At 60.4% G+C, this 13886-nt stretch overlaps 1 protein-coding gene across 8 annotated transcripts in view; it reads right to left on the reverse strand.

Annotated features, from left to right (window-relative positions):
• LOC136114522 (E3 ubiquitin-protein ligase NEDD4-like) overlaps positions 1-13886 on the reverse strand; it is a 123405-nt gene that overhangs the window by 11614 nt on the left and 97905 nt on the right. For all 8 annotated transcript variants that reach the window (XM_065859892.2, XM_065859890.2, XM_071801665.1 and 5 more), the window contains 6 exons: positions 11931-11989; positions 10260-10325; positions 8467-8696; positions 7323-7444; positions 6650-6720; positions 6184-6279 (listed from right to left, as the gene is read on the reverse strand). In XM_065859892.2, the coding sequence (XP_065715964.1) occupies positions 6184-6279; positions 6650-6720; positions 7323-7444; positions 8467-8696; positions 10260-10325; positions 11931-11989 (644 nt within the window). The remainder of the gene's footprint in view (positions 1-6183; positions 6280-6649; positions 6721-7322; positions 7445-8466; positions 8697-10259; positions 10326-11930; positions 11990-13886) is intronic.

Consider the following 13886-nt stretch of genomic DNA (forward strand, 5'->3'; position numbering starts at 1 on the left):
AGTGGGGGGGGAAGAGAGAAGGGGGGAGACAGAGAGGAGGGAGGGGACACAGAGAAGGGGGGAGATAGAGAGGAGGGGGGGAAGAGAGAAGTGGGGGGGACAGAGAGAAGGGGGGGGGACGGGGGGGGGGATGGGGGGGCATAGAGGAGGAGGGGACAGAGAGGTAGGGGGGACAGAGAAAGGGGGGGACAGAGAAAGGGGGAGATGGGGGGGGAAGAGAGAAGTGGGGGGGACAGAGAGAAGGGGGGGGACAGAGAGAAGGGGGGAAGAGAGAAATGGGGGGGACAGAGAGGAGGGGGGGACAGAGAGGAGGGGGGGGACAGAGAGGAGGGGGGGGACAGAGAGGAGGGGGACAGAGAGAAATGGGGGGAACAGAGAGAAAGGGGGGACACAGAGAAGGGGGATATAGAGAGGAGGAGGGGGGACAGAGAGAAGGGGGGGGACACAGAGAGAAGGGGGGGATGGGGGGGGACGAGAGAAGTGGGGGGCACAGAGAGAAGGGGGGGACAGAGAGGAGAGGGGGACAGAGAGGAGAGGGGGGGACAGAGAGGAGGGGGGGGGACAGAGAGGAGGGGGGGGGACAGAGAGGAGAGGGGGGGACAGAGAGGAGGGGGGGGACAGAGAGGAGGGGGGGGACAGAGAGGAGGGGGGGGGACAGAGAGGAGGGGGGGGGACAGAGAGGAGGGGGGGGACAGAGAGGAGGGGGGGGACAGAGGGGGGGGGGGGACAGAGAGGAGGGGGGGGACAGAGAGGAGGGGGGGGACAGAGAGGAGAGGGGGGACAGAGAGGAGAGGGGGGGACAGAGAGGAGGGGGGGGACAGAGAGGAGGGGGGGGGACAGAGAGGAGGGGGGGGGACAGAGAGGAGGGGGGGGACAGAGAGGAGGGGGGGGACAGAGAGGAGGGGGGGACAGAGAGGAGAGGGGGGGACAGAGAGGAGGGGGGGGGACAGAGAGGGGGGGGGGACAGAGAGGAGGGGGGGACAGAGAGGAGGGGGGGGACAGAGAGGAGAGGGGGGGACAGAGAGGAGGGGGGGACAGAGAGGAGGGGGGGACAGAGAGGAGAGGGGGGGACAGAGAGGAGAGGGGGGGACAGAGAGGAGAGGGGGGGACAGAGAGGGGGGGGGGGGACAGAGAGGAGGGGGGGGGACAGAGAGGAGAGGGGGGGGACAGAGAGGAGGGGGGGGACAGAGAGGAGGGGGGGGACAGAGAGGAGGGTGGGGACAGAGAGGAGGGGGGGGACAGAGAGGAGGGGGGGGACAGAGAGGAGGGGGGGACAGAGAGGAGAGGGGGGGACTGAGAGGAGGGGGGGGGGACAGAGAGGAGGGGGGGGGGACAGAGAGGAGGGGGGGGACAGAGAGGAGGGGGGGGACAGAGAGGAGGGGGGGGGACAGAGAGGAGGGGGGGACAGAGAGGAGAGGGGGGGACAGAGAGGAGGGGGGGGGACAGAGAGGAGGGGGGGACAGAGAGGAGGGGGGGGGACAGAGAGGAGGGGGGGGGGACAGAGAGGGGGGGGGGGACAGAGAGGAGGCGGGGGGACAGAGAGGAGAGGGGGACAGAGAGGAGGGGGGGGACACAGAGGAGGGTGGGGACAGAGAGGAGGGGGGGGACAGAGAGGAGGGGGGGGACAGAGAGGAGGGGGGGACAGAGAGGAGAGGGGGGGACTGAGAGGAGGGGGGGGGACAGAGAGGAGGGGGGGGACAGAGAGGAGGGGGGGGACAGAGAGGAGGGGGGGGGACAGAGAGGAGGGGGGGACAGAGAGGAGAGGGGGGGACAGAGAGGAGGGGGGGGGACAGAGAGGAGAGGGGGGGACAGAGAGGAGAGGGGGGGACAGAGAGGAGAGGGGGGGACAGAGAGGAGAGGGGGGGACAGAGAGGAGGGGGGGGGACAGAGAGGAGGGGGGGGGACAGAGAGAAAGGGGGAGATAGAGAGGAGGGGGGGAAAGAGAGAAGTGGGGGGGACAGAGAGAAGGGGGGGGACAGAGAGAAGGGGGGGGACAGAGAGGAGGGGGGGACAGAGAGGAGGGGGGACAGAGAGAAATGGGGGGAACAGAGAGAAAGGTGGGACACAGAGAAGGGGGATATAGAGAGGAGGAGGGGGGGACAGAGAGAAGGGGGGGATGGGGGGGGACGAGAGAAGTGGGGGGGACAGAGAGGAGAGGGGGGGACAGAGAGGAGGGGGGGACAGAGAGGAGGGGGGGACAGAGAGGAGGGGGGGACAGAGAGGAGGGGGGGGACAGAGAGGAGAGGGGGACAGAGAGGAGGGGGGGACAGAGAGGAGAGGGGGACAGAGAGGAGGGGGGGACAGAGAGGAGGGGGGGACAGAGAGGAGAGGGGGGGACAGAGAGGAGGGGGGGACAGAGAGGAGGGGGGGACAGAGAGGAGGGGGGGGACAGAGAGGAGAGGGGGACAGAGAGGAGGGGGGGACAGAGAGGAGAGGGGGACAGAGAGGAGAGGGGGGGACAGAGAGGAGAGGGGGGGACAGAGAGGAGAGGGGGACAGAGAGGAGGGGGGGACAGAGAGGAGGGGGGGGACAGAGAGGAGAGGGGGGGACAGAGAGGAGGGGGGGACAGAGAGGAGGGGGGGACAGAGAGGAGGGGGGGGACAGAGAGGAGAGGGGGACAGAGAGGAGGGGGGGACAGAGAGGAGAGGGGGACAGAGAGGAGAGGGGGGGACAGAGAGGAGAGGGGGGGACAGAGAGGAGGGGGGGGACAGAGAGGAGGGGGGGGACAGAGAGGAGGGGGGGACAGAGAGGAGAGGGGGACAGAGAGGAGGGGGGGGGACAGAGAGGAGGGGGGGGGACAGAGAGGAGAGGGGGGGACAGAGAGGAGAGGGGGGGACAGAGAGGAGAGGGGGACAGAGAGGAGAGGGGGACAGAGAGGAGGGGGGGACAGAGAGGAGAGGGGGACAGAGAGGAGGGGGGGACAGAGAGGAGGGGGGGGGACAGAGAGGAGGGGGGGGACAGAGAGGAGAGGGGGGGACAGAGAGGAGAGGGGGGGACAGAGAGGAGGGGGGGGACAGAGAGGAGGGGGGGGACAGAGAGGAGGGGGGGACAGAGAGGAGGGGGGGACAGAGAGGAGAGGGGGACAGAGAGGAGGGGGGGACAGAGAGGAGAGGGGGGGACAGAGAGGAGAGGGGGGGACAGAGAGGAGGGGGGGGGACAGAGGGGGGGGGGGGACAGAGAGGAGGCGGGGGGACAGAGAGGAGAGGGGGGGGACAGAGAGGAGGGGGGGGACAGAGAGGAGGGGGGGACAGAGAGGAGGGTGGGGACAGAGAGGAGGGGGGGGACAGAGAGGAGGGGGGGGACAGAGAGGAGGGGGGGACAGAGAGGAGAGGGGGGACTGAGAGGAGGGGGGGGACAGAGAGGAGGGGGGGGACAGAGAGGAGGGGGGGGACAGAGAGGAGGGGGGGGGACAGAGAGGAGGGGGGGGGACAGAGAGGAGGGGGGGACAGAGAGGAGGGGGGGACAGAGAGGAGGGGGGGGACAGAGAGGAGAGGGGGACAGAGAGGAGGGGGGGACAGAGAGGAGAGGGGGACAGAGAGGAGAGGGGGGGACAGAGAGGAGAGGGGGGGACAGAGAGGAGAGGGGGACAGAGAGGAGGGGGGGACAGAGAGGAGGGGGGGGACAGAGAGGAGAGGGGGGGACAGAGAGGAGGGGGGGACAGAGAGGAGGGGGGGACAGAGAGGAGGGGGGGGACAGAGAGGAGAGGGGGACAGAGAGGAGGGGGGGACAGAGAGGAGAGGGGGACAGAGAGGAGAGGGGGGGACAGAGAGGAGAGGGGGGGACAGAGAGGAGGGGGGGGACAGAGAGGAGGGGGGGGACAGAGAGGAGGGGGGGACAGAGAGGAGAGGGGGACAGAGAGGAGGGGGGGGGACAGAGAGGAGGGGGGGGGACAGAGAGGAGAGGGGGGGACAGAGAGGAGAGGGGGGGACAGAGAGGAGAGGGGGACAGAGAGGAGGGGGGGACAGAGAGGAGAGGGGGACAGAGAGGAGGGGGGGACAGAGAGGAGGGGGGGGGACAGAGAGGAGGGGGGGGACAGAGAGGAGAGGGGGGGACAGAGAGGAGAGGGGGGGACAGAGAGGAGGGGGGGGACAGAGAGGAGGGGGGGGACAGAGAGGAGGGGGGGACAGAGAGGAGGGGGGGACAGAGAGGAGAGGGGGACAGAGAGGAGGGGGGGACAGAGAGGAGAGGGGGGGACAGAGAGGAGAGGGGGGGACAGAGAGGAGGGGGGGGGACAGAGGGGGGGGGGGGACAGAGAGGAGGCGGGGGGACAGAGAGGAGAGGGGGGGGACAGAGAGGAGGGGGGGGACAGAGAGGAGGGGGGGGACAGAGAGGAGGGTGGGGACAGAGAGGAGGGGGGGGACAGAGAGGAGGGGGGGGACAGAGAGGAGGGGGGGACAGAGAGGAGAGGGGGGACTGAGAGGAGGGGGGGGACAGAGAGGAGGGGGGGACAGAGAGGAGGGGGGGGACAGAGAGGAGGGGGGGGGACAGAGAGGAGGGGGGGGGACAGAGAGGAGGGGGGGGGACAGAGAGGAGGGGGGGACAGAGAGGAGAGGGGGGGACAGAGAGGAGGGGGGGGGACAGAGAGGAGAGGGGGGGACAGAGAGGAGAGGGGGGGACAGAGAGGAGAGGGGGGGACAGAGAAGAGGGGGGGACAGAGGGGCGGGGGACAGAGAGAAAGGGGGAGATAGAGAGGAGGGGGGGAAAGAGAGAAGTGGGGGGGACAGAGAGAAGGGGGGGGACAGAGAGGAGGGGGGGACAGAGAGGAGGGGGGACAGAGAGAAATGGGGGGAACAGAGAGAAAGGTGGGACACAGAGAAGGGGGATATAGAGAGGAGGAGGGGGGGACAGAGAGAAGGGGGGGATGGGGGGGGACGAGAGAAGTGGGGGGGACAGAGAGGAGAGGGGGGGACAGAGAGGAGGGGGGGACAGAGAGGAGGGGGGGACAGAGAGGAGGGGGGGACAGAGAGGAGGGGGGGACAGAGAGGAGGGGGGGGACAGAGAGGAGAGGGGGACAGAGAGGAGAGGGGGGGACAGAGAGGAGAGGGGGGGACAGAGAGGAGAGGGGGGGACAGAGAGGAGGGGGGGACAGAGAGGAGAGGGGGACAGAGAGGAGGGGGGGGGACAGAGAGGAGGGGGGGGGACAGAGAGGAGAGGGGGGGACAGAGAGGAGAGGGGGACAGAGAGGAGGGGGGGACAGAGAGGAGAGGGGGACAGAGAGGAGGGGGGGACAGAGAGGAGGGGGGGGGACAGAGAGGAGGGGGGGGACAGAGAGGAGAGGGGGGGACAGAGAGGAGGGGGGGGACAGAGAGGAGGGGGGGGACAGAGAGGAGGGGGGGGACAGAGAGGAGGGGGGGACAGAGAGGAGGGGGGGACAGAGAGGAGAGGGGGACAGAGAGGAGGGGGGGACAGAGAGGAGAGGGGGACAGAGAGGAGAGGGGGACAGAGAGGAGAGGGGGGGACAGAGAGGAGGGGGGGGACAGAGATAAAGGAAGGGGACAGAGAGGAAGGGGGGAAGAGAGAAGTGGCGGGGACACAGAGAAGGGGGGGGACGGGGGGGGGACAGAGAGAAGGGGGGGATGGAGAGAAAGGGGGAGATGGGGGGGGGAAGAGAGAAGTGGGGGGGACACAGAGAAGGGGGGGGGGACGGAGGCGGGGGGCACAGAGAGAAGGGGGGGCACGGGGGGGGGGACAGAGAGGAGGGGGGGACGGAGAGGATGGGGGATATGGGGAGGGGGAAGAGAGAAGTGAGGGGGACACAGAGAAGGGGGGGACACAGAGAAGGGGGGGGACACAGAGAAGGGGGGGACACAGAGAAGGGGGGGACACAGAGAGGAGTGGGGGGACAGAGCGGGGGGGACAGAGAGAAAGGGGGGAACAGAGAGAAAGGGGGGACACAGAGAAGGGGGACACAGAGAGGAGGAGGGGGGACAGAGAGAAGTGGGGGACACACAGAGAGAAAGGGGGAGATATGGGGGGGGAAGAGAGAAGCGGGGGCACAGAGAGAAGGGGGGGAAGAGAGCGAAGGGGGGGAACAGAGAGAAAGGAGGAGATGGGGGGGGGACAGAGAGAAGGGGGGGGACAGAGAGAAGGGGGGGGACAGAGAGAACTGGGGGAAAGAGAGCGAAGGGGCGGGGACAGAGCGAAGTGGGGAGACAGAGAGTGGGGGGGACGACCTTTCCATACCTGTCCGAAGTTCTCCTCATCGATGCAGAACATGAGGTCCAGCTCCGTGGGGTCGTTCTCCAGGATCCACTTGAGGGAGTTGTAGTACTCGCTGTCCTGCAGAGTTTACACACACTTCAAATGTGAACCTGAACCTTCTTGACAGAACCGTACCTTCTTTTCCACAGTTTGCCAGCATGTATCACACCGTTACAGTGAGAATACCTTACACGATAACTGACTGCGTTGCTGTTACTAAAAGCCTTGAAGTTTGCTGAATAAAAGACCCCTCTAATTTCTCAGAATACATCCTCATGTATTAGGTCCGTAATTTAAAACTGACCCAAGGAAAAAAGGAAAGGACAAGAGAGATGTTACTATCGCTAAATATTTCCAAGCACGAGAGCCAAAAATCCCAGATTCCCGAGCAGGGTGAACCCGCGGTTTTGGGCGCTGGGGGGTGGGACGGCGGAGCGCGAGCCCTTACCACGGACTCCATGTCCTTCAGCGTGATGGGCTTGCCCAGCATCATCTTGTAGAAGGGCCGGATGAAGAAGCCTGCAAGAGAGGGCAGAGCGTCCCGGATCGCGCCCGAGCCGGGGGCAGCTCCCCGGCCCCCGCGCCGCCGCTCAGCTGCACACGGCGCCACACGAAGTCCCGGGTTTCAATTAGAAGAATGGTGCTGTTAATCACCATGTGCCATTAGACACTAACGCTGAGGGCAGAGGGACACGAAAGCCAGGGACTGAGCCCGAGGTACTCTAACCCAGCTCAGATTGCCGTTCTTCTCCCAAAGGACATGCCAGAAATGACATGCTTTCTGATGTCCGCCTGTTTGTTTGTTGTGGGACTCCCAAGTCTGGCAGAAGTATTTCCTCATCAACCCGGGTACGCTGGAGCCGGCACCCCCAGCGCTGGCTGCAGGGCGGCAGGGGAACCGCGTCGCTTTCCTCTGGGGTGCGATCGTTCAGCAATGCTGACTGAAAGGGGCAAAACCTCATCTGAGATGCGTTTGTTGAGCAGACGCTCCATCAGGAACGCGGCTCCCAGAGCTGCAGTTCCAATGCTTCCTCTCAGACCTTCTCCCAGAAACAGTGCACCCCAAAGCGTAACCACCGTTGAAGTGATCCCCTCCTGCAACAACCCGGGTGATCACTCACCATCCAGCAGCTTCCCGTGATACACGGCCAGCCCAGCGACGCGGCCAATGAAGGTGAAATAGGACAGATGATCTTCATTACAAAGGCCTGAATTAGGGTTAATCTGCAGAGTGTAGTTGTCCCTTGGTGGGGAAAGAAAAACACTCCTAGTAACCGCGTCTTTAAATAACCAGGTACTCAGATGATGTTCAGAAGGAACGGAGCTTGGGGCCATTTCTGCTCTCTTTGCAGGAGTGTAACAACGTCACCTCCCCACGGCCCATCTGTCAGGACAAAGAACGCGTTCCTACCAGCACCTTCAGCTGCAGGTACGAGAGAACACCTCTGGAGTACCTTAACCTCCAGGGTGCTGGAAAAGGCCGGTAAAGGACTGGGATACTTTAACAAACCCAGGTGTGACAGCGCTGGTTTCAATTTGCAGTATGCTCTTAGGTCTTATTTCTTAAAATAGCTCGTCAGTTTCTGAACCTAAAATGAAATAACTTTTAAAATATTTACAGTGACCTATATCCCCTAAGTTTCAGTATCTGAAAACAAGCGTGTGTGCAAGCCCCATTAACAGGCAGGCGCTCTGAGCTGCTCAGCGCCGGCCACCGGTGTCCCTCCGCAGCAGAAGGTCTTGTCTGAGACGCACCGTGCAGCCTCTGCCATCTGCTTCAGCGGCGCCCAGCACACAAAGGAGAGAGCTTGATGCTGGCATCAAACAGCAAAACTGCCGCCTGCAACTGGGGACCCATCCTGACTGCGGCTGAGCACAGCACGTGAACTACCCCAGCGCACCACAACACGGGCACCTGGGAGATGCGCTCGCGTTTGTACTCACGGACCGCTCAGAGGTTTGGAAACAGGACAAATCCAGCCTCAGGCTTAGGCAAGGCCCTGCTGCGCAACGGCTGAACCGTGACGAGAGCTGCTTGTGCTGTTACACATCAGCACCATCGCTCTGGACGGACGGGAGGGCAGAACGCGCCTCCTGCTCCTCTCCCCGTCCCGATAACCCAAATGTTTCACGGGATCTCGGGGACAGCGTGGAAGGTTCTTGGAAAGCACATACTCATCTAACTGCTTGCTGCTGCAACTTTGCCTCTTGTGCAAAATCTAACGCACACCCCTCAGGAACAGAAATATTTGAATGGACACTTACGTTGCTGAATATTCAAAGAGACCGTAATACGGGTTGAACATCTCCTTGGACAAGAGGAAAAACCACTCTCTGGCCACCCCGCCGTAGTCGAGCCCTTTCTCCGACTCGAATTCGATCCAGAGCCTGGCCTTCAGGACGTCGGGCCTCTTCACCGACATGATCCTTCTGTACGACTCCTCAAAAATGTTATTTCTGTGCAGCTTCATCTCAAATCTGTTTGGTATATCAGCCTGTGTGAAAGGAGATTATATTACACTTGGTTTCAATAAATAAGCATTCAAGCAAATGACTGACCAGCAGTAACACACGATGGATGCATCTGATCTATAAAGTTTCCCCGTTTTTGCTTCGCAGCCCTTCAAGTCTCAGGCTGGCAGCACACGGTGAACCAGCTGCGGTCCAGAGACTTCTCTGGTATTTGACAGAGCAACGAAAACAGCAAGAAAAGTAACGACATGGGCAAGTCCTGCTCCAAATCAGAGCTGGCGTTGCCGAGGCTGCTGACTGTTAATTATGAGCCAATATCATATGCGAGCTAAAGGCGGGTGCTCTGTACGTCAAAGGTGCTCCTGAAACGGCTTTTCCGCGAACAGGAGCAGCGGAAGCACCTGCAGCCCCAGCACAACGATCAACCTCGGCTGCAACGGGAACCGGGAATCATTGCTACTTCCTTGCTGCCTCATCACTTTCATTTTGCATTCATACAGGAAAATGGGAGTCTTTAAAGATTTGTAAATGCTTTTGTTAATGAATCAATCACATTCAAACTTTTCTTCATTTTCCTGGTTCCGCCTCAGCCCCGTCAGGAGCAGCACAGCCCAGGAGAAGCGGTGCTGTGCTCCGGCAGGGCAGGGTGGCCCGTGGCTGCGCCTCAGCCCCATCGGGAGCAGCACAGCCCAGGAGAAGCGGTGCTGTGCTCCGGCAGGGCAGGGTGGCCCGTGGCTGCGCCTCAGCCCCGTCGGGAGCAGCACAGCCCAGGAGAAGCGGTGCTGTGCTCCGGCAGGGCAGGGTGGCCCGTGGCTGCGCCTCAGCCCCATCGGGAGCAGCACAGCCCAGGAGAAGCGGTGCTGTGCTCCGGCAGGGCAGGGTGGCCCATGGCTGCGCCTCAGCCCCGTCGGGAGCAGCACAGCCCAGGAGAAGCGGTGCTGTGCTCCGGCAGGGCAGGGTGGCCCGTGGCTGCGCCTCAGCCCCGTCAGGAGCAGCACAGCCCAGGAGAAGCGGTGCTGTGCTCCGGCAGGGCAGGGTGGCCCGTGGCTGCGCCTCAGCCCCATCAGGAGCAGCACAGCCCAGGAGAAGCGGTGCTGTGCTCCGGCAGGGCAGGGTGGCCCGTGGCTGCGCCTCAGCCCCGTCAGGAGCAGCACAGCCCAGGAGAAGCGGTGCTGTGCTCCGGCAGGGCAGGGTGGCCCGTGGCTGCGCCTCAGCCCCATCGGGAGCAGCACAGCCCAGGAGAAGCGGTGCTGTGCTCCGGCAGGGCAGGGTGGCCCGTGGCTGCGCCTCAGCCCCGTCAGGAGCAGCACAGCCCAGGAGAAGCGGTGCTGTGCTCCGGCAGGGCAGGGTGGCCCGTGGCTGCGCCTCAGCCCCGTCAGGAGCAGCACAGCCCAGGAGAAGCGGTGCTGTGCTCCGGCAGGGCAGGGTGGCCCGTGGCTGCGCCTCAGCCCCATCAGGAGCAGCACAGCCCAGGAGAAGCGGTGCTGTGCTCCGGCAGGGCAGGGTGGCCCGTGGCTGCGCCTCAGCCCCGTTGTGCGCCCGCCACAGCGCGCCCGCTCCCAGCACAACCGCACGTCTCCACTCACCGGCTTCTTCAACTTCTTCCGGAAATAGTCATACTTCTGTTTGAACTCCCTGGAATACGGAACTGCCTGTTGGAGAGAGGATCGCACACACAGGTTATTCCAGCCATTGAGAGTGTGCTATTCCAACAACATTTAAATGTACAGCCAATTTAAAGGCGTGCTATCTGCCCACGCGTGCCCTAAGTCACCCGATAAAAACCCGCCCTGCATGAAGAACAGCGGCAAAAATGCCCCCACTTCCCAGTGTGTATTTTGTGCTAAAAGGTGCGAAAGCTTTCAACCCAGTTCTGCTTATCAACTGCTCATCCTGGTTCCTTTCTTCTTTTAGGAACAGGAAAGATCAAACACAATTTTAACACACACACATTTGGGATGGATCGGTGCCATCCATATGTCTCATTAAAAAATATAGAGCATGCCACATAATACCGAATTCTAGAAACGCTGAGTATTAGCACAGAATAGGGATTCGCACCGCTCCAAGGGCTGGGCATGGTTCAGCGCTACTCGAAAGACACAAAATCAAAAATCATTTGAAAATAAACCTAAGGGGCTCCATCAAAGCCACGACGCTGCAACAACCGCTGTTTGACCCGAGGAGCGCAGGACACCGGGCACAGCGCCGCGGGACAGCAACGCCATTGTGACAGGTGCTCTACAAGTCAACTGCTTCAAGTACGACTCCTTAATTCTCTGCCATTTTTTGGAAACTGTTTTGAGAATTAAGAAACCTTAATTCTCTATTTTTGACACCATACACAACATTAATTCACCCAGGGTTTGGAAGGAGTCTCTCAGTGTTTCCCAAGGCCAGCGCGGGCTGCCCGGCTCAGCGCTCCCTCCAGCCGGGGGCACCAGCGACCGCGGGGCCCGGGGCGCTCGGGATGCGGCCGCTGCTCCGCTCCCCGGCTCCTGCCGCGGTGACTCCGGAGCGCACGCATCCTACGCCCCTTTCTCTTGCGGATGATGAGACGCGAATGCTTTTGTTAACTACTAAATCATATCAGTCTGATGATAACATGATTTTACTACAGCCATTAAATAATCTTTCAACATGCTTCCACTGTTTAAAGGCAATGCAAAATGCAATTTCAGTAGTTCTTTGTTATTGCCGTGGCACCCAAAATACTATTAAAAGCATTAGGATGAATCTTTAATGCTTTTGTGGCTGTAAAAAGATTTGATCCAAATAACTGTTATTTACTTAATGGGATCATGATTGACCCTTATTATCTTGAACTAAAATTTCCCAGACAGTCTTTCTGAGGTGTGCTTAACATTTCTGGGAAAACAAACATTCAGAATGTGGACAGCATACTGCATATTAGTATCTCAGGCATTAAGTGCATGATAAATGGGGAAATCACTCCAAACACGTGATTATTATTCATCTTATTAATAAACAAGAAAACTGCAATTACACCATGTGGTAGTTGACCTGCTGTGTCCCGAGCCCCTTAAAAATGCTGAGGATCTACCCCAAATGAAAAGGTGGTGTCGGCACTGGAAACACCTCAGTGTGAGGGCTGGGAGCCTGACCGCTCAGAGCCCACGGAACGGCACAAAGCTGTCGAGCCCTTTGGTGTGCTGGAGCTTGACAGCGAGCCGAGGCCGCTGGGGCCGGCGCCTCCTGCCGCCAGCAGCGGCTCAGGACACCCGCCGCGTACTTACGGGGCCGGTGATGGCCGGGTTCTGCAGCCGGGGGTCTTCCCACTGCGTGATTTTATTATCTGTAAATAACAAAGGACATAACAGCATTACTTCTCCGTTGCCACACAGTGAATCTGTGTTGTTTTCTTCTCCCTACAACCGTGTTCCCTACCACGTCCACAACCTGCCGTTTGAGGGCTGGAAGAGGCTGCACTCAGCACCCACACCCGAACCCCACCACGCTGCTTGGCCAAAACCACTCAAAAATGCAAAACTAGAACAGACTCCAATGTATTGACACTGCTTTTATTTCCACGTCTGTAGGAGCAAACATGTTCTATGTGAACATGGTCTCAGACTCAACTCACACAGAAATACACAGATTCATGCCTGAGAGGTAAAGGAACCCAAAAACTGTGTCGAATGACAGACGAAGTCTATTTTAATTTTTCCATCAAGACAGCCAAAATGTAAGACTTTTGAAAGACAGCCTGGATTTGAATTTGGAGGAAATAACATCTCTTTAAAAAGTCCTAGACACTTTTGAGACCTAGTGAAAAGGTTATAGGACCATTAAGGGAGGGGAAATTCTACAGCTGGAGTGCAAGAGATGATTAGGTTTTGAGCAAAGACAATCTTGGGAGCATGTGACAGAATCGCGCTCTTCTCTGAGAGCAGCCGGAGGTGGCTCGTGGGGTCGCGCAGGAGCACGGTGACACTGTCCCTGCCCGCAGACAACGGCTCCTCACGAGATCCTGCACACGACAGAACCACAACAACACGATGATGTTGCAACACTGAGACAATGCTCCAGAAACCAAAGGGGTGCCCCTGCGATGGCGGTGTCAGTCATCCACTCCTGCGCTGACACACCTGTCGGCACACGCACCGCTTGCATTCATGGACCGTCGGTCAAGACTGCTGTCCAGGTTCTAAGTGTTGTAACTGCCAGGGTGTGGAACAAACACACTAAGTTTCTATAAAATGGTTTTTATAGCTACTACAGATAAAAAAGAACCCAACCTGTTTATATTAAACCCCTGGTGTTTGCCATGTTCCTACGGTTGGACAAGACCTTACGTTTTGAGCACCCCAAGTTAGTGTTGAAATGGGCTGGGATTTGAAAGGGGACATTCATTAAGTGGTGACTGAAGAAAATCCAAAAGGGTCACGAGCACATTTCAAGAAATCGGATCTATCAGTTCATTTAGTATTACAACACTATTTTAAGCCTATTTACGGTTGCTGACACTAGGGAGGAAGGCTGTCAGACTGACGGCTCCAGAAACCACAGAAGCTGCTCCCAAGAGTGCTCAGGGCAAATGGCCAAGCAGCGGTGCCGCCTGTGGAGCACACGGTGTCACCGCAGCTGCACCCGCTCTGCTGGCACAGCACTGGCAACAGCCCACAGCACTGGCAACACCGCACGGCACCGGCACCACCGCATGGCACCATCACCATCACCACCGCATGACGCCGGCATCACCGCACGGCACCGGCACCATCACCACCGCACGGCGCCGGCACCACTGCACGGCACCGGCACCATCACCACCGCACGGCGCCGGCACCATCACCACCGCACGGCGCCGGCACCATCACCACCGCACGGCGCCGGCACCATCACCACCGCACGGCACCGGCACCACCGCACGGCACCGGCACCATCACCACCGCCCGGCACCGGCACCGGCACGGCTGCTGCTCCTGCTGGCCGCCTGAACCCCAGTGCTGTGGCAGCAGCTGGGACCAAAGGGGCATCTGCTGGAAACAGGACGCGTTTTCAAAAACCCCTCAAACCTGTGGAGAAATGATCTCAAGAGCTAAAAAACCTGAGATCAAAAAAGGGACCAGAGAGAAATTTCAGACACAAATACACTCGGTTTTATAGCAATTATAAACTATTTGGGGAATTCTAATTAATGTGCAACCTCAGCAGTGCATTGACTTTCAAGACGTGCTTGAGCAGATGCAGAG

Source organism: Patagioenas fasciata, chromosome W, assembly GCF_037038585.1.
Source record: "Patagioenas fasciata isolate bPatFas1 chromosome W, bPatFas1.hap1, whole genome shotgun sequence".
NCBI classification, from domain to species: Eukaryota; Metazoa; Chordata; class Aves; order Columbiformes; family Columbidae; genus Patagioenas; species Patagioenas fasciata.